Source organism: Enhydra lutris, unplaced genomic scaffold (genome assembly GCF_002288905.1).
Source record: "Enhydra lutris kenyoni isolate GAN:26980312 unplaced genomic scaffold, ASM228890v2 scaffoldscaffold12, whole genome shotgun sequence".
Taxonomy (NCBI): Eukaryota; Metazoa; Chordata; class Mammalia; order Carnivora; family Mustelidae; genus Enhydra; species Enhydra lutris.
In genome coordinates, this window is record NW_019154096.1 from 27,241,196 (window position 1) to 27,267,518 (window position 26,323).

At 37.3% G+C, this 26,323-nt stretch overlaps 1 protein-coding gene and 1 pseudogene across 3 annotated transcripts in view; both read right to left on the bottom strand.

The window, feature by feature from the left end:
- Positions 1–26,323, bottom strand: part of LOC111145227 (cilia and flagella associated protein 70) — a 115,381-nt gene that overhangs the window by 63,548 nt on the left and 25,510 nt on the right. For both annotated transcript variants that reach the window (XM_022499989.1, XM_022499990.1), the window contains 5 exons: positions 22,025–22,204; positions 17,145–17,327; positions 15,414–15,508; positions 4,634–4,733; positions 2,880–3,014 (listed from right to left, as the gene is read on the bottom strand). In XM_022499989.1, the coding sequence (XP_022355697.1) occupies positions 2,880–3,014; positions 4,634–4,733; positions 15,414–15,508; positions 17,145–17,327; positions 22,025–22,204 (693 nt within the window). The remainder of the gene's footprint in view (positions 1–2,879; positions 3,015–4,633; positions 4,734–15,413; positions 15,509–17,144; positions 17,328–22,024; positions 22,205–26,323) is intronic.
- LOC111145228 lies at positions 18,933–19,482 on the bottom strand (annotated as a pseudogene). Its single transcript, XR_002640461.1, has one exon. The product of XR_002640461.1 is annotated as a proteasome maturation protein pseudogene (transcript).

The following is a 26,323-nucleotide window of genomic DNA, read 5'->3' on the forward strand; positions in this document are numbered from 1 at the left end:
AAAGTTGAGAGAAACTTAGTCACTTGCCTGAAGTCACCCAGCTAGTGAATGGCTGTTCCATAATTCAAACTAGCAGCTGACTAACATCAAAGCCTATAACCTTTCAATTATGATATGCTGTTTCCCTCAGATGCCAAAGAATATCCTCATGTAGTAAAATTTGGACACAATTCTACTTAGTCCCTTAAAATAGACTCATAGAAGTAGGAATACTATGGGAATAGATTTAAGTATTCTAAATGTCTTAATACATACTGACAAAAAAAAATTTTTTTGTAGATAATTTATACTAATTTACACTTCTAGCAGTGAATAAGAGTTGTTGTTTTACTATATCTTTGCCATCAATGGGCATTATCATATTTTAAAGAATTGTCTAATTTTACAGGTAAAATGATATTTTATTATTATTTTAATTTGCAATTCTTTGATTACAGATAAAGCCAAATGTTTCTTCTTATACTTATTCACCATTGGCATTTCTTTTTTGTGATTTGCTGTTTCACGTACTTTGCCCTTTTGTAACTGTCCCTCAGAACAACGTACTGCTTAAAATATAACCCATGAGAAATTATACTAGTTACCAAGCATGCTTAGATATAGCCTTAAGAAAAACATATACTGGCAACAGGCTTCTGGGGGAGAGGATGATATTCGTCCTTGAAGCTGAGAGCTGGGGATGCCCAGCTCTCTCAGGGTGGAACACTGCCTGCTTCTTTTTTCTGTTATCTCCCTTACTCCAGAGACCACTTGTGGCTAATTAGATGAGCTCTTTGAATGTGCTTGCTCAACTATAAATTTTATACTGCTTGACCAGGCATATCCTGCTTTTCTTCTTGCTTATCTATAAGAGTTATAATCAATGTATAATTCCTATTCCTTCTTATCTACAAGGCATATGATTAATGTATAGCCGTCTTCAGCTCCTTTGTTGATTACTTTCTAATATCTAATAAATACAGGACTGAGGAGTTGTTTGGGTGAGAGTATTTTCTACTGTCACCCCCTGCTCCCTTTCTCTTGCAGCTGACTTGTTTGTGCCTTCATTCTTCTCCTGTGCACCGTCAGGAAGCAGCACCCTTTAAAAAAAATTGGGTGTGTTTTTCTTATCAGTTTGATAAAGTGCTTTATATTTTGGAATACTTTCAGATATGTATTCAAATATTCCCCCCCGTTTTTCAGTTACATTGTAATTCTGTTTATGATGGTTTCTTCTACATATAGAAGCTATTTCCTTTTTGGTAATCTAATCTTTTATTATCTTTCATTGCTTTTAAGCCTAGGAAGTCTTCCCTGAACTCATATCTTTTCATTAATAGACACTTCTACTTTTATATTCTTCACATTTAACTATTTTAATAAACTCATTTGGAATTTATTTTGATCTATGCTATATGTAACATTTTGGCTCTCATTTCATCCATTTACCTATTTATAAAACATTAACAATTATTTTTTTTAATGGACACATATTTTATCATTTTTATTTATAATAATTTACCAAACCTTTCTCTATTATTAGACATTTAAACTTATTTTTAGTTTTTACTATTATAGATCCCAAAAAGTTGTTATGAATATGGAGTTTCTGATCCTATTAAATTATTTTCTTAAGATACATTCCTATAAGTGTGATTTCTGATTAAAGGATACTTATATAGAAAGAATCTTACTCAGTTGGTTTGTAAATAGATGATAGATCTTTCATGACTCTATTATTGAAAAATAGCTGTCCTAATAATGATGGAACAGTAATATGTTTTTGTTATTATTGTTGTGTTTTATAAAGACTCACTTTCTCCTAAGAAACAACATGGTAAAATCGACTTTTTGTTTTGGAGGGGGGGGGAAATATATATATATATATTTGAGAATATATATATATTCTCAATTTATATGTAGACATATAGATAGGTAAAAAAGATAGATAAGTGATTTCAACATTTTAACACATGAAAATGGAAAGAACCATATTGTAGCTCATTAATCTGCTCATGGATTTAAGTTTTTGCATACTTAACATAATAGACTTCTTTCATTATCCTAAAGATTGTGTATCTGACTTTACTGAGTAAAACTGAAACATAGGGGCGCCTGGGTGGCTCAGTGGGTTAAAGCCTCTGCCTTTGGCTCAGGTCATGATCCCAGGGTCCTGGGATCGAGCCCCGCATCGGGCTCTCTGCTCGGCGGGGAGCCTGCTTCCTCCTCTCTCTCTCAGCCTGCTTCTCTGCTTACTTGTGATCTCTGTCTGTCAAATAAATTAAAAAATCTTTAAAAAAAAAACTGAAACATAATAAACTACATATTTAAATTATACAATTTGATTAATTTTGTCACATATATACACATATGAAACCATCACCAGAATCAAGATAACCAACACTTCCTTCATCCCTAATACTTCCCTCACATTCTTTTATAATCTATCCCTTGCTCTATTCCTGTTCCCAAGCAACTTCTGGTCTGCTTTTCATCACAACAGACTATTTTCCTAGAATGCTATTCAAATGGAATGATACATTAGGTACTCTCTTTTATCTGGCTTCTTTCATTTAGCATAATGTATCTGAGATTCATCCATGTTGCAGGTATCAATAGTTCATTCCTTTTTTACCACTGAGTAGCATTTCATTATATAGATATACAACAGAATTTGTTTTTCTGTTCACCTGTTAATGGAGATTTAGGTTGTTTCCAGTTTTTTGCTTTTCATTATCCTAAAGTTTTTAGGGTTCAATGACAGACAGACTGCAAGATTAATACCTTAGTATAGCAACCAGTCCCAAATTTCAATTGCAACGATGTGTATGCTAAAGATGTAAATAAACACACAAATAAAGGATAAATTAGGATAATACCTTTATACAATTTTTTCTTACCTTTTCATAGACTGTACTGTCTAGGTAGGGATAAACATGAAAAGCTCCCCGAATCCTCTTCACACCCGGATACAGCAATGGGACCATATTAACATAAGCCACACCATGAAATGAAAGCTGACCTTCATCATCAGCCTAAAGGAATAAAACCAGAGAGCCGTTAGTGCTATAGCGCATTGAAGCATAAGATATGGAGCTCTGACCTAGTCATTCAAAGACCTGGCTTTAGGAACTAGCTATGCTACATTACTATTGGCTTTGGGCCAGTTACATAGATATTTTGGATCTACACTTCTTTATATCCAAAATGAGTTTAATAATACCATGATCACTGAAATAATACACATCACAGTGTTAATGAATAGTAAAAGCAGTGGTTAGATCAACACAAACTCAAATTAATTGATAATATATGTATTCAATCAAAAAGTCAATTTCACCATGTTGCTTCTAAGGAAAAAGCAAAGCTTTATAAAATAAAAACAACAAAAATGTTAAAGAGTCAGAAGCTGTGGCTTTTAGCTTTAGTTTATAGATTTATATTAATGAAAGGGACCTTACAAATCATCCAGACCAGTGATGACAAATAGACTTCAACTTATGCCTAAATTCTTATAAATTGGTGGATTTGTTTCAGAGTACTGTATTGAGAAAGATTCTGTATCCTTACCTGAGTTCAGAAAGAAAGAGTGTTTTGATTAATCAATAATATCTGCCATGGATGACAAGAATGAATGATAGTCTTCCATCATGTATTTGTCATCTCTAATTTCATCTAAACTCCCATTACAAAGATGAATAACATATTAATTAATATAACCACACAATTTTTATTTGTATGGTTTGCCATAGAAAACTTTAATAAGGAAAAAATCAATTTAGTGAAAGAAAACACATCTAATCCTCACAAAATTACAAGTAATTTCTTTGATTTCACATACTATAATAATTAGAAATTAGATTAAAAAGTCCTATGTTTGTGTAATAACATTGTGTTGTTAAGAAAAGTTAGCCAATGTACATTATATATTACAAAAGGAGAAGTGATTACTAGCAGTAGCATTTTTATTATGCAAAAAACTTTATTTTAAAAATCAATAAAATAATTTCAGTACTTGTTAAGTATCTCCCATATACCATGAATCATGCTAGGTGCTGTGGAGGATACAAAGCAGTCTATGACAGGATCCCTACCGTCAAAGAGTTTATGAACAAGCAGAAAAGACCAGACGTGCACAAATAAAACGATAGAGAACATGTTATAGGCTCACAAAGCTAGATCTTTTCAGAATAATGTACATCAATGAGTTCTATTACTCTAATTGTCAGGCTGAAATATTATAAGTAGCATGTCTAAAAGAAATTCAGGAAGATGCATTAGGTTGAAAAATATTGCCAATATTTAACTACTGTGACCTATAAAAATGGCTGTTTTGTGTGGTTTTATAAAACTATAATAAAGAGCTAAAGGGAAATAGGATATCTGGGAATAAAGTCTAAACAATTTTTAGTGGACAATGGGGAGCTAGAGTGACCAGTTATCCTGATTTGCCAGGGACAGAAGAGTTTCCCAGGATATAAGATTTTCAGTGCTAACACCAGGAAACTACTTGGCAAATCAGGTTAGGATGGTCACTCTAGAGAGTAGTCACATCAGTTCACACACTCCTTTGGTATCAGAATTAGAAGCAAAATAAAATGTTGGATCTAACCAGACTTTTCTTATATAAATATTTTTAAGCAAACAAATTAACCTTATCAAATTTTGCAGCTTTCCCTTTGGGTGCAGTAGTCAGAGGAACTCTCGTGATCTCTACAGGCCAAAATCGACAATCAGCAATTCGCTTCTGAAGACTGCAATTCAAAAATCAGTCCATTAGCATTACATACAAAAATGAGATTAGTGTAATTTAAAGGGAAGTATTCCTCTCCTTTAAAAAGTAATGGAGGGGTGCCTGGGTGGTGCAGTCAGTTAGGCAATTGACTCTTGGTTTTGGCTCAGGTCCTGATCTTGGGCTCATGGGACTGATCCCTGCAAGACTGAGACCCGCATGGGGCTCAGGGCTCAGTGTGGAGAGTGCTTGGGAGACTCTCTTTTCTCCCTCTCCCTTTGCCTCTCTCCCCCCCCCCCTTCCCCCCTTCTTCGCCCCCCCCCCCAAAAAAAATGAATAAATAACTCTTTTTTAAAAAGTAGCGGAATAGGCACACATATATAAATATCTTTATTAGGTAGGTCATTTTTTAAACCTTTCCAAATCTATAAAATTCCAAAAATAATTCTACTGTACTGTTAGTAGAGACAAACTACATTTTTGACAGCAATTTGGTAATATGAAGAAAAAGCCTTAAAATGGTCATAATCTTTGATCCAGAAATTCCACTTCTAGTGATTTATTCTAAAGAAATAATCAGACATGTATGTAAATAGTATGAGATATGTTTATTTCTCCTGTGAAAATAATGTAGGACTTACAGTGTCAGCTCTGACACATAAAGCACTTAGAAGCTGTTGCTCCTGTTCTCAGAACAAACAACAACAACAACAAAGCTGGCAAAACTGAAAAATCAATGACCTTTCTTAGATCCATCTAAGAATTAAGATCATGGGGGCAAATCACCACCCTGAAATTTGGAGATACAGGAAAGTACAGAGAATCACAGCTGAGATAAGCATGCAAGTAGGAGAAAGCAACAGAGCCAGTAACTGGTGGAAACACTGTAATGGTAATTTTGACAAATTGCTGGAGGCTGGATTATAGACTCCTGGAAGTCCAGTCTTAGGTGATCCCCATAGTTTTTTGGTTTGAAATCAAGAGGCGCCATAAAATATTCATGGTGAAGATATGAGAAAAATCCTCTTAGTCAGGAAGAAGGGAAAAGTAACCATTTCAAAATATGCCTGGACTGTTATCCATAACAAATGCCTACTCTTTAAGGGAAACTGCTTTACTAGAGCCTTATCTGACTCCAGCTCTGTCTAGCTTTCCTGTCTCACATAAGAAGTAAAAAATGCTGTTAAACACTTCTGAAGGTCACAGTCCAGGGAGTCAAACCATTAAAATACTGAGATTTAACCACAGGATTATAAAACACTTCTCCTTCCCAATACCTTCCTGCCATATCAACAGGGTTCCAGTATAGTAACAGTGGATTATAACAGAGAGACTGCAAAACACAGATCCTACCTCAGAAAAGTTCTTAGGCAAACCCCAACACAACAGGGTAAGAGAAAAAAAAAAAAAAGAAAGAAAGAAAAGGAAAGAAACTGAAGCCTCTAGCACATACAGATATAACAAATGTTAAACACAGCCCAGCTCCTAGCCAGATTAACAGAAAACTTCACACTAAAAACCCCAATTACCTCACTTCTTATTACCCAATATATAATTTACAGCTTTCAATAAAAAATTACAAGGAATACAAAAAGCAAGAAAAAATACAGAAGAGACACACCATAAGAACTAGACTTGGATATGACACACATTTTGAAACGATCATGTAGGGAATTTAAAATAACTATGATTAGTATGTTAAGAACTCTAATGGAAAAAGAAGATAATCTGCAGATAACATAATAGGAAGATGGAAATGTAAGGAGAGAGATGGAAACCTTAAGAAAGAATAAAAGAGGGGTGGCTCAGTTGTTGGGCGTCTGCCTTCGGCTCAGGTCATGATCCCAGTGTTCCTGGAATCAAGCCCCACATCAGGCCCCCTGCTCAGCAGGAAGCCTGCTTCTCCCTCTCCCACTCCCCCTGCTTGTTTTCCTTCTCTCGCCATCTCTCTCCTTCTCTGTCAAATAAATAAATAAAATCTTTAAAAAAAAATTTTTTTAAAAGAAAGAATAAAAGAGAAGTACTAGAAATTAAAAACACTGTGACAAAAAAGAAGAATTCATTTGATGGGCTTAGTAGATTGAGCATGGCTGAGTATCAGTGTTTGAAGATATGTCAATAAAAACTTCCCAAACTAAAATGGCAAGGAGAAAAAAATGAAAAAAATCATAACAGAATATCCAAGAACTATGGAGCAATTACAAAAGGCATAATGGGAATAGCAGAAGAAGAAAGAGAAAAAAGGAACAGAGAAATACATGAAGGCATTATGACTGAGAATTTTACTAAATTAATGGCAGAGCCCAATCCACAGATACAGAAAGCTCAGAGAAAACAAAGCATCATTAAAAAAAAAAAAAAAAAGCCTACACTTAGGTATATCATATTCAAACTGCAGAAAGCCAGAGAGAAAGAGAAAATCTTTAAAGAAGATAGAGCAGGGGGAAACTCACCTTACTTATAGAAAAACAAAGATAAGAATTACATTGGATTTCTCTTCAGAAACCATGCAAGCCAGAAAAGAATGGAGTGAAATATTCAAAGTTTTGGAAAAAAACAAACCACCAACCTAGAATTCTGTACCCAGGGAATTATTCTTCAAAAGTGAAGAAAAAATAAAGACTTTCTCAGTCAAACAAAAATGGAGAGAATTTATGGCCAGTAAACCTGCCTTGCAAAAAATGCTAAAAGTTTTCAGAGAAAAAGAAAATTATATGGGTCAGAAACTTGGATCTGCATTAAGAAAAGAAGAGAATCAGAGAACAATATTAAGGTAAAATAAATTTTCAAATTTTTCTTATTTTTAACTGATCAAATAGATAACTGTTCAAAGTAATAACAAAAAAAATGTACCCTTAACAAAATACCAGCAAGTCAAACCCAACAATATATATCCATATTATATACCACATTCATGTGGGGGACCAGAGGTATATAGGAATTTTCTGAAATATCTGCTCATTTTTCTGTAATTCTAACACTGTCCTTAAAAATAGTCTATGAATTGAAAAAGAAAACCAGAGTTGCTCATTCAAATTATACTTATATTGATAATCCTCCACTTCTCATCCTCTCCCTAACCCTCAGGTCACTGTAACAGAAGCCGGTAGTTACTGAAAGAATATCAAGTGCCCTGTTCTTCTTTAATATCTAACTCCTGATTTAGTCTGAGTAACAACATGTCTAACAAAAATATAATTCCCAGCCTCTTGTGCATCTAGATATGGCTGTTGAGATATAAACTGAGGTTGCAGATTCTAGGAAGGTTCTATAAGGCGGGGCGGGGGGGATACAACTAGCATGTGTTCTTTTTTATCCATAAACACTGCCTCCTCATCCAACTTTCTGTGAGGAATGTAAATGTGCAGGATGGAGCTCTAGCAGCCATCTTGGACCACGAGACAAGATGGAAAGAACAGAAGATGGCGGAGACATAGCAGGCTGAGACTACATCAGGTAGCAGGAGATCAGCTAGATAGCTTATCAAACCATTGCAAACACCTACAAATCCAACAGGAGATCAAAGAGAAAAAGAACAGCAATTCTAGAAACAGAAAATTGACCACTTTCTGAAAGGTAGGACAGGCAGAGAAGTGAATCCAAAGCGACGGGAAGATAGACCGCGGGAGGAGGGGCTGGCTCCCGGCAAGTGGCAGAGCAACGGAGCACAAAATCAGGACTTTTAAAAGTCTGCTCCACTGAGGGACATCGCTCCAGAGGCTAAACCGGGGTGAAGCCCACGCAGGGTCAGCGCGGCCCCAGGTCCCGCAGGGTCACAGAAGGATCGGGGGTGTCTGAGTGTCACAGAGCTCACAGGTATTAGAGCGGGGAAGCCAGCTACAGAGACAGAGCTGAGGAGTGAGCTCTCAGCTCGGGGTTACCTTGAACCGGTCGCAGGCTGGGTGAGCTCAGAGCGCAGCTGGAGGCCAGGGAGACGGGAGTGATTGAGCGCTTTTCTCTGAGGGCACACTGAAGAGTGGGGCCCCGAGATCTTGGCTCCTCCAGGCCAGAGATTGGGAGGCCGCCATTTTCATTCCTGTCCTCCAGAACTCTACAGAAAGCGTTCAGGGAACAAAAGCTCCCAAAAGTGAACCCAAGCGGATTACTTAGCCCGGCCCCTGGTAAGGGTGGTGCAATTTCGCCTCAGGCAAAGACACTTGAGAATCACTACAACAGGCCCATCCCCCAGAAGATCAATAAGAAATCCAGCCAAGACCAAGTTCACTTACCAAGGAGAGCAGCGGAATTCCAGAGGAGGAGAAAGCAAAGCACGGAACTCGTGGCTTTCTCCCCATGATTCTTTAGTCTTGCAGTTAATTTAATATTTTTTTAATTTTTTTTTCTTCTGCTAAATTTTTTTAAACTTTTACCCTTTTCTTTTCTAGCGTTTTTTAACTAGTTTATCTTAACAATACCTTTCATTAAAAAAGTAATAATAATAATCTTTTTGGAAGCTCCATTATTATAGTCATATTTTATCCTTCATTGTATTTAACTTTAATTTTGTATACACATAGGGTTTTTTCTTCTAAAAAATTTGGGTTACAACTTCTTCTAATAGATCAAAATATACCCTAAATCTAGCTCTGGGCTTGTTCTAGTCTCCAGCCCAAACAAATTCTCTCCACTTTCTTTTTCTTTGTTCTCCCAACCAACTTACTTTATCAACTCCTTTTTTAGAAATTAAAAAACAATTTTTTTCTTCATCTTTATAGGCATATTCCATCCCTTCATCATGTTTACCCTTATATACGTTTTTCATTCTTTAAAATTTTGGGAGGTAGTTTCTTCTAAGAGACCAAAATACTCCCAAAATTAAGTGGGTGACCCTGTTGTAGTCACCAGCCTAATATATATATATTTTTTTCTTTTTTATATTTTTTCTTTGTTTTCTTTTTTAAATTTTTTTTTTCTGAACTTCTTTTTATCCCCTTTCTCCCCCCCCCCCCACGATTTGGGGTCTCTTCTGATTTGGTTAAAGCACATTTTCCTGGGGTCTTTGCCACCCTTTTAGTATTTTATTTGCTCCTTCATATACTATTATCTGGACAAAATGACAAGGCAGAAAAACTCATCACAAAAAGAAGAACAAGAGGCAGTACCAAAGGCTAGGGACCTAATCAATACAGACATTGGTAATATGTCAGACCTAGAGTTCAGAATGACAATTCTCAAGGTTCTAGCTGGGCTCGAAAAAGGCATGGAAGATATTAGAGAAACGCTCTCTGGAGATATAAAAGCCCTTTCTGGAGAAATAAAAGAACTAAAATCTAACCACGTTGAAATTTAAAAAAAGCTATTAATGAGGTGCAATAAAAAATGGAGGCTCTTACTGCTAGGATAAATGAGGCAGAAGAAAGAATTAGTGATATAGAAGACCAAATGACAGGGAATAAAGAAGCTGACCACAAGAGGGACAAACAGCTACTGGACCATGAGGAGAGAATTCGAGAGATAAGTGACACCATAAGACAAAACATTAGAATAATTGGGATTCCAGAAGAAGAAGAAATAGAGAGGGGAGCAGAAGGTATATTGGAGAGAATTATTGTAGAGAATTTCCCTAATATGGCAAAGGGAACAAGCATCAAAATCCAGGAGGTGCAGAGAACCCCCCTCAAAATCAACAAGAATAGGTCCACACCCCATCACCTAATAGTAAAACTTACAAGTCTTAGCGGCAAAGAGAAAATCCTGAAATCAGCCCGGGAAAAGAAGTCTGTAACATGCAATGGTAAAAATATTAGATTGACAGGGGTGCCTGGGTGGCTCAGTGGGTTAAAGCCTCTGCCTTCGGCTCAGGTCATGATCCCAGGGTCCTGGGATCGAGCCCCACATCAGGCTCTCTTCTCAGTGGGGAGCCTGCTTCCTCCTCTCTCTCTCTGCCTGCCTCTCTGCCTATTTGTGATCTCTGTCTGTCAAATAAATAAATAAAATATTTTTAAAAAATTAGATTGGCAGCAGACTTATCCACAGAGACCTGGCAGGCCAGAAAGAACTGGCATGATATATTCAGAGCGCTAAATGAGAAAAACATGCAGCCAAGAATACTATATCCAGCTAGGCTATCATTGAAAATAGAAGGAGAGATAAAAAGCTTCCAGGACAAACAAAAACTGAAAGAATTTGCAAACACCAAACCAGCTCTACAGGAAATATTGAAAGGGGTCCTCTAAGCAAAGAGAGAGCCTAAAAGTAGTAGATCAGAAAGGAACAGAGACAATATACAGTAACAGTCACCTTACAGACAATACAATGGCACTAAATTCATATCTCTCAATAGTTACCCTGAATGTTAATGGGTTAAATGCCCCAATCAAAAGACACAGGGTATCAGAATGGACAAAAAAACAACACCCATCAATATGTTGCCTACAAGAAACTCATTTTAAACCCGAAGACACCTCCAGATTTAAAGTGAGAGGGGGAAAACAATTTACCATGCTAATGGACATCAGAAAAAAGCTGGGGTGGCAATCCTTATATCAGATCAATTAGATTTTAAGCCAAAGACTATAATAAGAGATGAGGAAGGACACTATATCATATTCAAAGAGTTGGTCCAACAAGAAGACCTAACAATTTTAAATATCTATGCCCCTAATGTGGGAGCAGCCAACTATATAAGCCAATTAATAACAAAATCAAAGAAACACATCAACAATAATACAATAATAGTAGGGGACTTTTACACTCCCCTCACTGAAATGGACAGACCATCCAAGCAAAAGATCAACAAGAAAATAAAGGCCTTAAATGACACACTGGACCAGATGGACATCACAGATATATTCAGAACATTTCATCCCAAAGCAACAGAATACACATTCTTCTCTAGTGCACATAGAACATTCTCCAGAATAGATCACATCCTCGGTCCTAAATCAGGTCTCAACCAGTATCAAAAGATTGGGATCATTCCCTGCATATTTTCAGACCACAATGCTCTGAAGCTAGAACTCAATCACAAGAGGAAATCTGGAAAGAACCCAAATACATGGAGACTAAACAGCATCCTTCTAAAGAATGAATGGGTCAACCAGGAAATTAAAGAAGAATTGAAAAAATTCATGGAAACAAATGATAATGAAAACACAATGGTTCAAAATCTGTGGGACACAGCAAAGGCAGTCCTGAGAGGAAAATATATAGCGGTACAAGCCTTTCTCAAGAAACAAGAAAGGTCTCAAATACACAACCTAACCCTACACCTAAAGAAGCTGGAGAAAGAACAACAAAGAAAGCCTAAACCCAGCAGGAGAAGAGAAACAATAAAGATCAGAGCAGAAATCAATGAAATGGAAACAAAAAAACAATAGAACAAATCAATGAAATTAAGAGCTGGTTCTTTGAAAGAATTAATAAAGACTGATAAACCCCTGGCCAGATTTATCAAAAAGAAAAGAGAAAGGACCCAAATAAATAAAATCATGAATGAAAGAGGAGAGATCACAACCAACACCAAAGAAATACAAACAATTATAAGAACATACTATGAGCAACTCTACGCCAACAAATTTGACAGTGTGGAAGAAATGGATCCATTCCTAGAGACATATAAACTACCACAACTGAACCAGGAAGAAATAGACAACCTGAACAGACCCATAACCAGTAAGGAGATTGAAACAGTCATCAAAAATCTCCAAACAAACAAAAGACCAGGGGCAGACGGCTTCCCAGGGGAATTCTACCAAACATTTAAAGAAGAATTAATTCCTATTCTCCTGAAACTGTTTCAAAAAATAGAAATGGAAGGAAAACTTCCAAACTCATTTTATGAGGCCAGCATCACCTTGATCCCAAAACCAGACAAGGATCCCATCAACAAAGAGAACTACAGACCAATATCCTTGATGAACACAGATGCAAAAATTCTCGCCAAAATACTAGCCAATAGGATTCAACAGTACATTAAAAGGATTATTCACCACGACCAAGTGGGATTTATTCCAGGGCTGCAAGGTTGGTTCAACATCCGCAAATCAATCAATGTGATACAACACATTAATAAAAGAAAGAACAAGAACCATATGATACTCTCCATAGATGCTGAAAAAGCATTTGACAAAGTACAGCATCCCTTCCTGATCAAAACTCTTCAAAGAGTTGGCATAGAGGACACATACCTCAATATTATCAAAGCCATCTACGAAAAACCCACTGCAAATATCATTCTCAATGGAGAAAAACTGAAAGCTTTTCCGCTAAGGTCAGGAACATGGCAGGGATGTCCATTATCACCACTGCTATTCAACATTGTACTAGAAGTCCTAGCCTCAGCAATCAGACAACAAAAGGAAATTAAAGGCATCCAAATCGGCAAAGAAGAAGTCAAACTATCACTCTTCACAGGTGATATGATACTATATGTGGAAAACCCAAAAGACTCCACTCCAAAATTGCTAGAACTTGTACAGGAATTTAGTAAAGTGTCAGGATATAAAATCAATGCACAGAAATCAGTTGCATTTCTTCACACCAACAACAAGACAGAAGAAAGAGAAATTAAGGTGTCAATCCCATTTACAATTGCACCCAAAACTATAAGATACCTAGGAATAAACCTAACCAAAGAGGCTAAGAATCTATACTCAGAAAACTATAAAGTACTCATGAAAGAAATTGAGGAAGACACAAAGAAATGGAAAAATGTTCCATGCTCCTGGATTGGAAGAACAAATATTGTGAAAATGTCTATGCTACCTAAGGCAATCTACACATTTAATGCAATCCCTATCAAAATCCCACCCATTTTTTTTCAAAGAAATGGAACAAATAATCTTAAAATTTATATGGAACCAGAAAAGACCTCGAATAGCCAAAGGAATATTGAAAAAGAAAGCCAAAGTCGGTGGCATCATAATTCCGGACTTCAAGCTCTATTACAAAGCTGTCATCATCAAGACAGCATGGTACTGGCACAAAAACAGACACATAGATCAATGGAACAGAATAGAGAGCCCAGAAATAGACCCTCAACTCTATGGTCAGCTAATCTTTGACAAAGCAGGAAAGAATGTCCAATGGAAAAAAGACAGCCTCTTCAATAAATGGTGTTGGGAAAATTGGATGGCCACATGCAGAAAAATGAAATTGGACCATTTCCTTACACCACACATGAAAATAGACTCCAAGTGGATGAAGGACCTCAATGTGAGAAAGGAATCCATCAAAATCCTTGAGGAGAACACAGGCAGCAACCTCTTTGACCTCAGCTGCAGCAACATCTTCCTAGGAACATCGCCAAAGGCAAGGGAAGCAAGGGCAAAAATGAACTATTGGGATTTTATCAAGGTCAAAAGCTTTTGCACAGCAAAGGAAACAGTTAACAAAACCAAAAGACAACTGACAGAATGGGAGAAGATATTTGCAAACGACATATCAGATAAAGGGCTAGTGTCCAAAATCTATAAAGAGCTTAGCAAACTCAACACCCAAAGAACAAATAATCCAATCAAGAAATGTGCAGAAGACATGAACAGACATTTCTGCAAAGAAGACATCCAGATGGCCAACAGACACATGAAAAAATGCTCCACATCACTCGGCATCAGGGAAATACAAATCAAAACCACAATGAGATATCACCTCACACCAGTCAGAATGGCTAAAATTAACATGTTGGGAATTGACAGATGCTGGCGAGGATGCGGAGAAAGGGGAACCCTCCTACACTGTTGGGGGGAATGCAAGCTGGTGCAACCACTCTGGAAAACAGCATGGATGTTCCTCAAAAAGTTGAAAATAGAACTACCCTATGACCCAGCAATTGCACTACTGGGTATTTACCCTAAAGACACAAACGTAGTGATCCGAAGGGGCACGTGCACCCAAATGTTTATAGCAGCAATGTCTACAATAGCCAAACTATGGAAAGAACCTAGATGTCCATCAACAGACGAATGGATAAAGAAGATGTGGTATATATACACAATGGAATACTATGCAGCCATCAAAAGAAATGAAATCTTGCCATTTGCAACGACGTGGATGGAACTAGAGGGTATCATGCTTAGTGAAATAAGTCAGTCAGAGAAAGACAACTATCATATGATCTCCCTGATATGAGGAAGTGGAGATGCAACATGGGGGGTTCGGGAGGTAGGAAAAGAATAAATGAAACAAGATTGGATCGGGAGGGAGACAAACCATAAGTGACTCTTAATTTCACAAAACAAACTGAGGGTTGCTGGAGGGAGGGGGGTTAGGAGAGGGTGGTGGGGTTATGGACATGGGGAGGGTATGTGCTATGGTAAGTGCTGTAAAGTGTATAAACCTGGTGATTCACAGACCTGTACCCCTGGGGATAAAAATACATTATATGTTTATAAAAAATTTTTTAAAAAAGGATGGAAGGGACATGTTAAAGAAGGTAGTTGGAAGGCACATGTTAAAGAAGGTGGAACAAAAAGAAAGATGAAGACTGGATACCTGATAACACTGTGAAGCTACCATATATACCAGCTCTGGATTTGTTTTTATATGTTTATATAAACAAAAATATATATTTGTTTTATATGAAAAGAAATAAAAACCTACCTTGGTTAAGTCACTGACACTAAAAGCCTCTGTTATTAGCAAATATGATGGAAGAGATTCTCAGATTACCTTAACTCAAATATAGATAAAATTAACAAAAGTAACATTTCTTCTCACCTACAATCTTTGGTATTTAGACATATTCCCTTCCTCTTCCTACCTGACCACTGCAGGAGGATCAAGGTAGCAGCGACTTTCCAAGTCCCAAATAATCCTTTTCTTTATGCTCTCTGCTTGATTCCTAAATTCCTTGTCCTGTAAAATAGTAAGAAACTTGTTTTCTCAGTGTATCATAACTTCATCCTGCTCAATCTTTGGGTCATTCTTTTAATGGATTTGATCACAACGCTTTTTTTTAGAGATTTTTATTTATTTATTTGACAGAGAGAGAGAGAGATCACAAGTGGGCAGAGAGGCAGGCAGAGAGAGAGGAGGAAGCAGGCTCCCTGCCCAGCACAGAGCCTTATGCGGGGCTTGATCTCAGGACCTTGAGATCACGACCTGAGCCGAAGGCAGAGGCCTAACCCACTGAGCCACCCAGGTGTCCCCAACTATTTAAGATATTTAGTCAGATACTTAAAATAATTCAACCATCTTCATTTAACAAATTATTTTATTGAATGTTTCCACTAATGATTACTAACTCATTCAAGAAACATTTGCAAGTATGCTTGCAGCATTTTCTTTGCTCTCGACAAGTACAGGATGTAGAAAGAAAGAATGAAAGAAGAAATGAAGAAAGAATAAGGGAAGGAAGGAAGAAGGAAAGAGAGAAGGAAGGAAGGAGGGAGGGAAGAATAAAAAGAAAAGAATAACGTCAGCAACCTAAACATCCAGCAATAGGAGACTGGTAAGTGAATTTAAGTATGTCCATATACAATGTCATGTCATACAGCAAGTGCAAAGAAAGAAAAAGAATAAGAATGTTCTTTACGTAGCATTGTGGGAAAATCACCAAGACACACTAAAAAGCAATTTGCAAAACATGAGTATGTCATCATTTCAGTAAACAAACAAACAAACAAATAGGGAAAGAATACATGTATGTATATATATATGTGTGTGTTTATAAAGCAAAACTGACATTTTTCTCTGCTTTCAATATGACTAAGCACTTTATATACTTAGTGAAAAAAACAGTTAAAAATAAAGTAAAAATAAACAAATAAACAAACACTTTACACACTGAGATTTAAAAAAAAAAAAAATAGTGTCTTCCTGACAGGTTCTAGTTCTGAAAATAATAGGATTTTGAATACTTCCTATAAATCTAGACTTCCTAAAGAAAAACAGTTTTTATCCCCGACTTTTACTATGCTAGTGTCTGTAAGTCAGTCTTTCTGAAATCTTACTCCTTCGCACTCTTTGCAAGGAAACTTCATTCTTCCAAATATTTTTGTGAGTCTTCCTTTTTTCCTTTGAGTAGATATATTTGCTTTTATATGCATGACCAATGTTCATATTATTACCTACTCAAAAATAAATAAATCTGTGGCACCTGGGTGTTTCAACTGGTTAAGCATTTGCCTTTGGCTCACATCATGATCCAAGGGTCCTCGGATCCATTAGGGCTTCCTGTTCAGTGGGGAGTCTCCTTGTCCCTCTCCCTCTACTCCTCCCCTCACCCTGCTCATGCTCTCCCTCTCTATCAAATAAATAAAATATTTTTTTAAATGTTTAAAAATAAATAAATAAATTTAAAATAAAGAGTAAATCTGAACTTAATAAATTATTTTGTTTGTTGAACTTAAGAAGTCAGGAGACATTTTCATCAGAATTAGACAACTGTTTTAACAAAAACAAATATACATAAATTAGAGTGATTTAAAAAATGTTTTGGCATCTGTCTGTGCACTTAGTTTACCACCAAAAAACTGCATAATTCTCTCACCTCAGGGCGGTTGAGTTCTCCTTCTTCTTCCTCATAGGGCCCACCAACAATGAAACTATCAGGAATGTAATTAGCTCCTGGAGCCAGAATGTTGGCAATTGGCCATTTTTTGGGCCTGGGAACAGGTTCTCTTTCCCCTCCAAGCTTCAGAGTTCCATTCTTGAACAAAATGGGATAGTCTTTCTACAGAATAAATTATCGTACATCAGGAAATTTTGTAAAGGCTTCAAAATGAACAAAAAAGATTACTGAAGTATCTTTTCAATGTAGTGTTGGGTGTTGTCTAACAGACCCTTCCTCCTGTGATTATCTGATTCTACAGAGGAGCCTATACCCTTCATTGTCTTTGTGCTATTTTATAAATATTTATTAAAAATTGATAATAATGCAAATTATTGTTGTCCATAGATATGCAAATATATTTTGTTCAGTGGTGGTATAATTGATTATTGCCCTGTGGCTGATGGTGAGTTTGGAATTATTAGCAAATTCATTTCAACGTTCCTGATTGCTTATATATGGGTTATTTCTTCAGATTGTCCTTTTTTTTTTTAATTTCTTTTCAGCGTAACAGTATTCATTGTTTTTGCACCACACCCAGTGCTCCATGCAATATGTGCCCTCCCTAATGCCCACCACCTGGTTACCCCAACCTCCCACCCCCCACCCCTTCAAAACCCTCAGGTTGTTTTTCAGAGTCCATAGTCTCTCATGGTTCACCTCCCCTTCCAATTTCCCTCAACTCCCTTCTCCTCTCCATCTCCCCATGTCTTCCATGTTATTTGTTATGCTCCACAAATAAGTGAAACCATATGATAATTGACTCTCTCTGCTTGACTTATTTCACTCAGCATAATCTCTTCCAGTCCTGTCCATGTTGCTACAAAAGTTGGGTATTCATCCTTTCTGATGGAGGCATAATACTCCATAGTGTATATGGACCACATCTTCCTTATCCATTTGTCCGTTGAAGGGCATCTTGGTTCTTTCCACAGTTTGGTGACCGTGGCCATTGCTGCTATAAACATTGGGGTACAGATGGCTCTTCTTTTCACTAAATCTGTATCTTTGGGGTAAATACCCAGTATTGCAATTGCAGGGTCATAGGGAAGCTCTATTTTTAATTTCCTGAGGAATCTCCACACTGTTCTCCAAAGTGGCTGCACCAACTTGCATTCCCATCAACAGTGTAAGAGGGTTCCCCTTTCTCCACATCCTCTCCAACATATGTTGTTTCCTGTCTTGCTAATTTTGGCCATTCTAACTGGTGTAAGGTGGCATCTCAATGTGGTTTTAATTTGAATCTCCCTGATGGCTAGTGATGATGAACATTTTTTCATGTGTCTGATAGCCATTTGTATGTCTTCATTGGACAAGTGTCTGTTAATATCTTCTGCCCATTTTTTTGATATGATTATCTGTTTTGTGTGTGTTGAGTTTGAGGAGTTCTTTATAGATCATGGATATCAACCTTTTGTCTGTACTGTCATTTGCAAATATCTTCTCCCATTCTGTGGGTTGCCTCTTTGTTTTGTTGACTGTTTCCTTTGCTGTGCAGAAGCTTTTGATCGTGATGAAGTCCCAAGGTTCATCTTTGCTTTTGTTTCCTTTGCCTTTGGAGACATATCTTGAAAGAAGTTGCTGTGGCTGATATCGAAGAGGTTACTGCCTATGTTCTCCTCTAGGGTTCTGATGGATTCCTGTCTCACATTGAGGTCTTTGAGCCCTTTTTGGTTTATATCCTCTTTGTTATTTTATACCTATATGGGAGTTATCATATGCCTTTTTTTTCATGTGTCAGTATTTTTAATGTTGTGTACATCAAGTTATAGTAAAAAGATGACTATAAACAACATGCAGCCCCTCTATTTTCATGAACAGCACAACAGATTACAATAAACCGAGTTTATATTCCACCATCAAATGTGGTTCTCCCATTAGTTCACTTTGTGACGGGTCATTAAGAATATCTTCAAATCCAATAGTCTCATCATTACCCCTCAAAATATCCAGCAAAAGGTTTGAGCTTGGAAGAAATGGAAGACGCTGAACCTGCTGCACTGCCTTGAATTCCATTTGCAGTTTTAGTGGAGCAAACAGACCCTGGATGTTTCTTAGTGTAGAAAAATTCATTTTATCTTGGTTGAGCTGAAAATTTTTTTCTGATAATTCAAGAGGATGACTGGGCAAAAGTTCATTTTTCACACAAGGTAGGCCTTTTCGAAGAAGATCATGACTTTCAAAAGGTCCACTTGCTGAAAGTTCAGTAACCAGAATACTGTCCTTTAACTGAGATCCAAGTCCTCTGGCATTCATCTTCACTTGCTCTGTGAACAGCCTCTCCTATGATATGCCTTTTTTAAAAAGATTTATTTATTTATTTATTTGACAGACAGAGATCACAAGTAGGCAGAGAGGCAGGCGGAGAGAGAGGGGCAGAAGTAGGCTCCCCACTGAGCAGAGAGCCCGATGAGGGTCTCGAACCCAGGACCCTGAGATCATGACCTGAGCTGAAGGCAGAGGCTTTAACCCACTGAGCCACCCAGGCGCCCCTGTGATATACCTTTATAAAAACAAACTTAAATCTCACAAAGGATTAACAATATGGGTACTTTCCTGCATATAATTTATCTAAAATATACTTGCAATAGGAAATTGATAAAGATATAAATAGGCAAATTATAGAAAAGGAAATTACATAATCCACCATTTAAATAAAAACATGCTAGATATCCTTAATAACAATTGCAATGAACATTAAAACAATGAGATATCATTTTAAACTGCAGATTAGCAAAATCTGTCTGAAAATAGCAAGCATTGGCAATATTGTGATGGAAATGGTATTCTCTACATAGTTGATGGAAATATAAATTGGTATAACTATGGAAAGCAATTTTGCAGTTTCCAGTAAATTTAAAATAGTCATACATATAATTCAACAATTCTAGTGGTTTGGGTTAGCTTAAAAAAACTTTTGTAAAGGAGAGGCATTCTGGAATGGTAAAGACCTCTGAAAATCTGCTCCTCCATAAAAACAAGAACGTTGGTGGGCGCCTGGGTGGCTCAGTCTTTTTAAGCATCTGCCTTCAGCTTGGGTCATGATCCCGGGATCCTGGAATTGAGTCCCATGTCGGGCTCCCCACTCTGTGGGAAGCTGGCTTTTCCCTCTCCTACTCCCCATGCTTGTGTTCCCTCTCTTGCTGTGTCCCTCTCTGTCAAATAAATAAATAAAGTCTTAAAAAAAAATGTTGGCAAAAATTGTCAAAATAAAGCATGCCAAAACCACTCAGTGGAGAAAGGACAGTCTTTCTGATAAATGATGCAGAAAACTAATTATCCACATGCAAAAAAACAAGTTGTACCCTTACCTTAAACCACATACAAAAATTAACTCAAAATGAAACAAAGGCCAGTGGCACCTTTGGCTCAGTGGGTTAACCTCTACCTTCAGCTCAGGCATGATCCCAGGGTCCTGGGATCAAGCCCCACATCAGGCTCTCTGCTCAGTAGGGAGCCTGCTTCCCCGCCCCCTCTGCCTGCCTACTTGTGATCTCTGTCTGTTAAATAAATAAATAAAACCTTTAAAAAAAAAAGAATCAAAGGCCTAAACATAAGAACTAAAACTATAAAACTCTTCGAAGGAAACTCAGGGGGAAAACTTCATGGCATTGGATTAAGCAATGATTTCTTGGTTATGATACCAAAGACAAAGACAACAAAAGAAAGAAATAGAAAAACTGAGCTCCATTAAAATTAAAAATTTTGTGCAGCAAAAAATACTGCAACAAAATCAAAAATGGGAGAAAAAATTCACAAAAACGGATTAATAGCTAGAATATATAAAGTACTCTTAAAACTCAACAACAAAAAACAATCTGATTCAAAAATGGGCAAAGAACTTGAATAAACATTTCCCCAAAGAAAATATACAAATGGCAATATAGGGGTGGAAAAAGATGCTCAGCGTCATCAGTCATTAGGGAAATGCAAGTCTAAAACAAAAGGAGATGCCATTTTGCACTTATTGGAATGGGTATCATCACAAATCAAAACAAAAATTAATAAATTGGACGAGGATATGGAGAAACTAGGAGTCTTTATACTGCTGGTGGGAATTAATGGTGAAGAGGAATTGAAGCGTTCCCACTGAAATGTAGATGAAATAAATCAGATGACAGTATTAACTAATTATACCTGTGTAGCAAGCAATTTGGGAATCTCTACCAAAAGCCTCAAAAAATCCAACACAATCACTCCATAGAAATTTCGACTACAGGGGCACCTGGGTGGCTCAGTCAGCTGAACATCTGACTCTTGATTTTGGCTCAGGTCATAATCTCAGGGTCATGGGATCCAGTGGTGCTTGTCAGGTTCTGCGATCAACAGGGACTCTACTTGAAATTCCCTCTCCAATTCCCTCTGCCCCTACTCCCACATGCTTGCACTCTTTCTTCCTCCTCTCTAAAATAAATAAATAAATCTTAAAAAAAAAAAAAAGAAAAGAAATTTGGACTAAGAAAATAACCTGAAATTAAGAGAAAGCTTTGCATAATTAAGTACACTGTACAAAATCCACAAAATACATGCATAAAAGTAATGTATAGAAACACATTAAAAATAGTCAATTTTAAAATGTTTTACATATTTTCCACCATAAATATGTATTTATTGACATAAATTATATATAATATATATTATTATATATAGTTAAACTATAGATATCTACATATAAAATAGAAGTAAATTTTATTTTTTTTAAACCTAAAAAAAATCTCAGCCATTAATAGAGGTTGCTTTGAATGAAATCTTAGCAGGTGAGGAAGAGATGACCATATGAGTGCTTAAATCTATATAAATATCTGGCTGTAGGGCTTTACCTCTCCAGCTGATGGAACTTGCAGACCAACCATGTAGTTTTGCATAGGCCCTACTGGAACGAAAGATTCAGGCACAGAGTAGGCAGCCTCCAATGTGACTTTCAGTAGATTGCCTCCTAAGATCTGCGCTGTGGTCAGTAAGGGTTCTGCCACAAACACTTTAACTTCAAGACTGCACTGCTGAAAAAGAATAAAATTATGCTGCATTTTGAAAATGCCAGAGGCCTTCTTACCTCCCCTTTTTTTCATTATCTTATTTGTATCTCATATCACTATTCAAGATAAGAAGGTCAAGTTTATTTCCACATAGAGGATTCAAATAACTTTCTCTGGGTCCCATGAGTTAGAACTATAGCTGAGATAAGAATCTTATTCCTAAGGCAGAGGCCTTTCCCCTCTACTACTGAGGTCACATATGTATACAAATACATATAGAAGAGGATTGGAAGGTCCTATACTGAAATGTTAATAGTAGTTTCACATGAGTGACATTGGGTTGCTTTTGCCAGTTTATATTCTGTGATGATTTTTGTAATTTAAATATAGTACTTTTTAAAAATTAGACTCAAATTTAGATTCAAATTCAAAATTAGACTCTAGAAAAACTTTCTAGAACTGATACAGGAATTCAGCAAACTCACAGGATATAAAAACAATACACAGAAGTCTATTGCATTTCTATACACCAATAATGAAGCAGCAGAAAGAGAAATCAAGGAATCAACCCCATTTACAATTGCACCAAAAACTTTATATAAGATACCTAGGAATAAACCTAATCAAAGAGGTAAAACGTCTGTATTCTGAAAACTATAGAATGCTTCTGAAAGAAACTGAGGAGGGCACAAAGAAATAGAAAAACATTCCATGCTCATGGATTAGAAGAACAAATATTGTTAAAATGTCTATACTACCTAAAGCAATCTACACATTGTAAGGACCTATTTAGCCAGAGCGACTCCATCTTGGTTAAAAGCCATTTTGTTGTTTGTGCAGTAAAACTTAAACTGACTGTGCCCCCCTCCCCCCAGAGAAACTTACTTAGAAGCAAGTCTGGGAAACCAGTAAAATATGGTCAGCTAGTTCCTAATAACAGAGCCCAGAATACAAGGCCAGGTCAGCCAGTTCTTGATAACAGAGCCCAGAATACAAGGACAAGTCGGGCCAGGTGGAGATATCCAATCAGTAAGAAACACACATACTTTTTCCCTAACCACCAAAGAATGTAAACCCCGCCGTTTGGGCGCCAACCTTGAGCACCAATTCTGACCAGAGTGATAGGTTAGGTCAAACAGCTACTATAGGGTAAATTGTAATTCAATTGGCCACCTGTGTATGACCTAACATGACTACAATCTCATTGGCCACTTATGTGTGGCCAGACGTTTGCTCTATAGTCTGTAAGATGGGGAGGGGTCGCTCTCTTCAGAGGCGGCCCTGACCGGTCAGTCAGTCAATTTTTGAGGCTGTAAGCCCAGGGTGGTCGCTCTCTTTGGAGACAGCCCTGGCTGGTCAGTCTGACTTCTAATGCTTAGCATAGAATAGAGCTTTGCATAACTTTCACCTTGTCTCAGTCTCGTTCCCCTGACCGATCAGTCTAACTTCTAATACTTATCATAAAATAAAGCTTTAAATAACTTCCACTTTGTCTCAGTCTCATTTCATTTAATAACGGACCTAACACACATTCAATGCAATCCCTATCAAAATAACACCAGCATTTTCACAGACCTGGAACAAACAATCCTAAAATTTGTATGGAACCAGAAAAGACCCCAAATAGACAAAGTTATGTTGAAAAGGAAAACAAAAGCTGGACACATCATAGTCCTGGACTTCAAGCTACATTATAAAGCTTTAATCATCAAGGCAGTATGGCACTGGCACAAAAACAGGCACATAGATCAATGGAACAGAATAGAGAAGTCAGAAATGGACCCTTGACCATATGGTCAACTAACCTTCTTCAAAGCAGGAATATTTCCATACAATGGAAAATTGTATGCTATGGAATTTCATTTCCATACAATGGAAAAAAGACAGTCTCTTCAACAAACGGTGCTGGGAAAATTAGACAGCTACATAGAGAAGAATGAAACTGGACCACCTTCTTATACCACACAAAAAAATAAATTCAAAATGGATGAATGTTCTAAATGTGAGACAGGGAGATCCAGCAAAATCCTACAGGAGAACACAGGCAGCAACCTCTTTGACCATGGTCACAGCAGCTTCTTACTAAAAATGTCTCCAGAAGCAAGAGAAACAGAAGCAAAAATGAACTATTGGGACTGCATCAAAATAAAGAGCTTCTGCAGAGCAAAGGAAATAATTAACAAAACTAAAAGGCACCCTATAGAATGGGAAAAGACATTTGTAAATGGCATATCAGATAAAGGGCTAGTACACAAAATCTATAAAGAATTTATCAAATTCAACAGCCAAAGAACAAATAATCCAATCAAGAAATGGGCAGAAGGTATGAATAGATATTTCTTCAAAGAAGACATATGAATGGCTAAAAGACACGTGAAAAAAATGCCTAACATCACTCAGCAGCAGGGAAATAAAAATCAAAACCACAATGAGATAGATAACACCTCACACTAGTCAGAATGGCTAAAATTAGCAACTCAGGAAACAGATGTTGGTGAGGAGGCAGAGAAAGGGGAACCCTTTTACACTGTTGGTGGGAATGCAAACTGGTATTAGTGCTCTGGAAAACAGTATGGAATGTTAGGTCCCCCAATAATGAGTCCGTGATTAAAGGAGTGAGACTGATAAAAAGCAAAGGTCAAGCAAAGCTTTATTTCGCGCCAAGCATCAAGAATCAAACCGAACGTTCGGGGCCGCGCCTCTTACAGAGAGGGTGACCTCTCTCTACTTCACAGACTAGCTTTTAAGGGCAAAGGCTATGTGGTTGGGCCTAGCCACGCACAGGTGGCCAATGAAATTGTAACACACAGAGAAAGCTGCACAGTCATGTTAGGTCACACTTAAGTGACCAATTGAATTACAATTTACCCTAGTAGATATTTGAACCAGCCTATCACCTTGGTCAGAATTGGCGCCCAAAAGGTGCCCAAAGGGCGGGGCCCATACTCCTTGGTAACTAGGGAGACAGTATGCGCCCCCCCCCCCCACACTGATCGGATGTCTCCACCTGGCCTGACCCACCCTTGTATTTGGGATTTGTTACCTGGGACTGGTTTCCAGGACTTGTTTTTAAGTAAGTCCCCCGGGGGAAGGGGGGGAGGGACAGTTTAAGTTTTAAACAACAAAGTTATTGTTTAACCAGATGGAAGCACTCTGGCTAAATAGGTCCTTACATGGAAGTTCCTCAAGAAGTTGAAAATAGGTGCCTGGGTGGTTCAGTCATTGAGCCTCTGCCTTTGGCTCAGGTCATGATCCCAGGGTCCTGGGATCCGTGGAATCCCTGCTCCGTGGGAAGCCTGCTTCTCCATACCCCCTTACCCCGTTTGTGTTCCCTCTCTCGCTGTGTCTCTCTCTGTCAAATAAAGTCTTTAAGGAAAAAAATTTGAAAATAGAGCTACCCTATGACCCAGCAATTGCACACCTAGGTATTTATCCCAAGGATACAAACAGGGATTTCAGGGGGCACCTGCTCCCCAATGTTTATAGCAGCAATGTCCACGATAGCCAAAGTATGGAAAGAGCCCAGATGTCCATCGACTGATGAATGGATAAAGAAGATGTGGTATATACATATACAATGGAATATTATTTGGCCACCGAAAAGAATGAAATCTTGCCATTTGCAATGACATGGATGGAGCTAGATATTATGCTAAGTGAAATAAGTCAGCGAAAGACAAATACCATATGATTTCACTCACATACGGAATTTAAAAAGCAACACAGATGAACACAGGGGAAGGGAAGGAAAAATAAGATAAAAACAGAAAGGGAGGCAAACCATAAGAGACTCTTAACTATAGGGAACAAACTGAGGGTTGCTAGAGGGGAGATGGATGGGAGGATGGGGTAATGGGTGGTGGGCATTAAGGTGGGCACTTGATGTAATGAACACTGGGTATTATATGCAACTGATGAATCATTAAATTCTACCCCTCAAATTAATAATACACCATATGTTAACTAATTTGAATTTAAATAAAATCTAAAGTAAACAAATAAAATAAAATTTTAGGGTTTTTTTTTTACTAAATATTTGAAAATCATATCCTTTAATATATTTTCATTTTCATAGATGGGAAAGTATTTGTTGGTAGCATGAACAAGCTCAAAAATTAGTTTTTTAGAAGACCTACCTAGGAT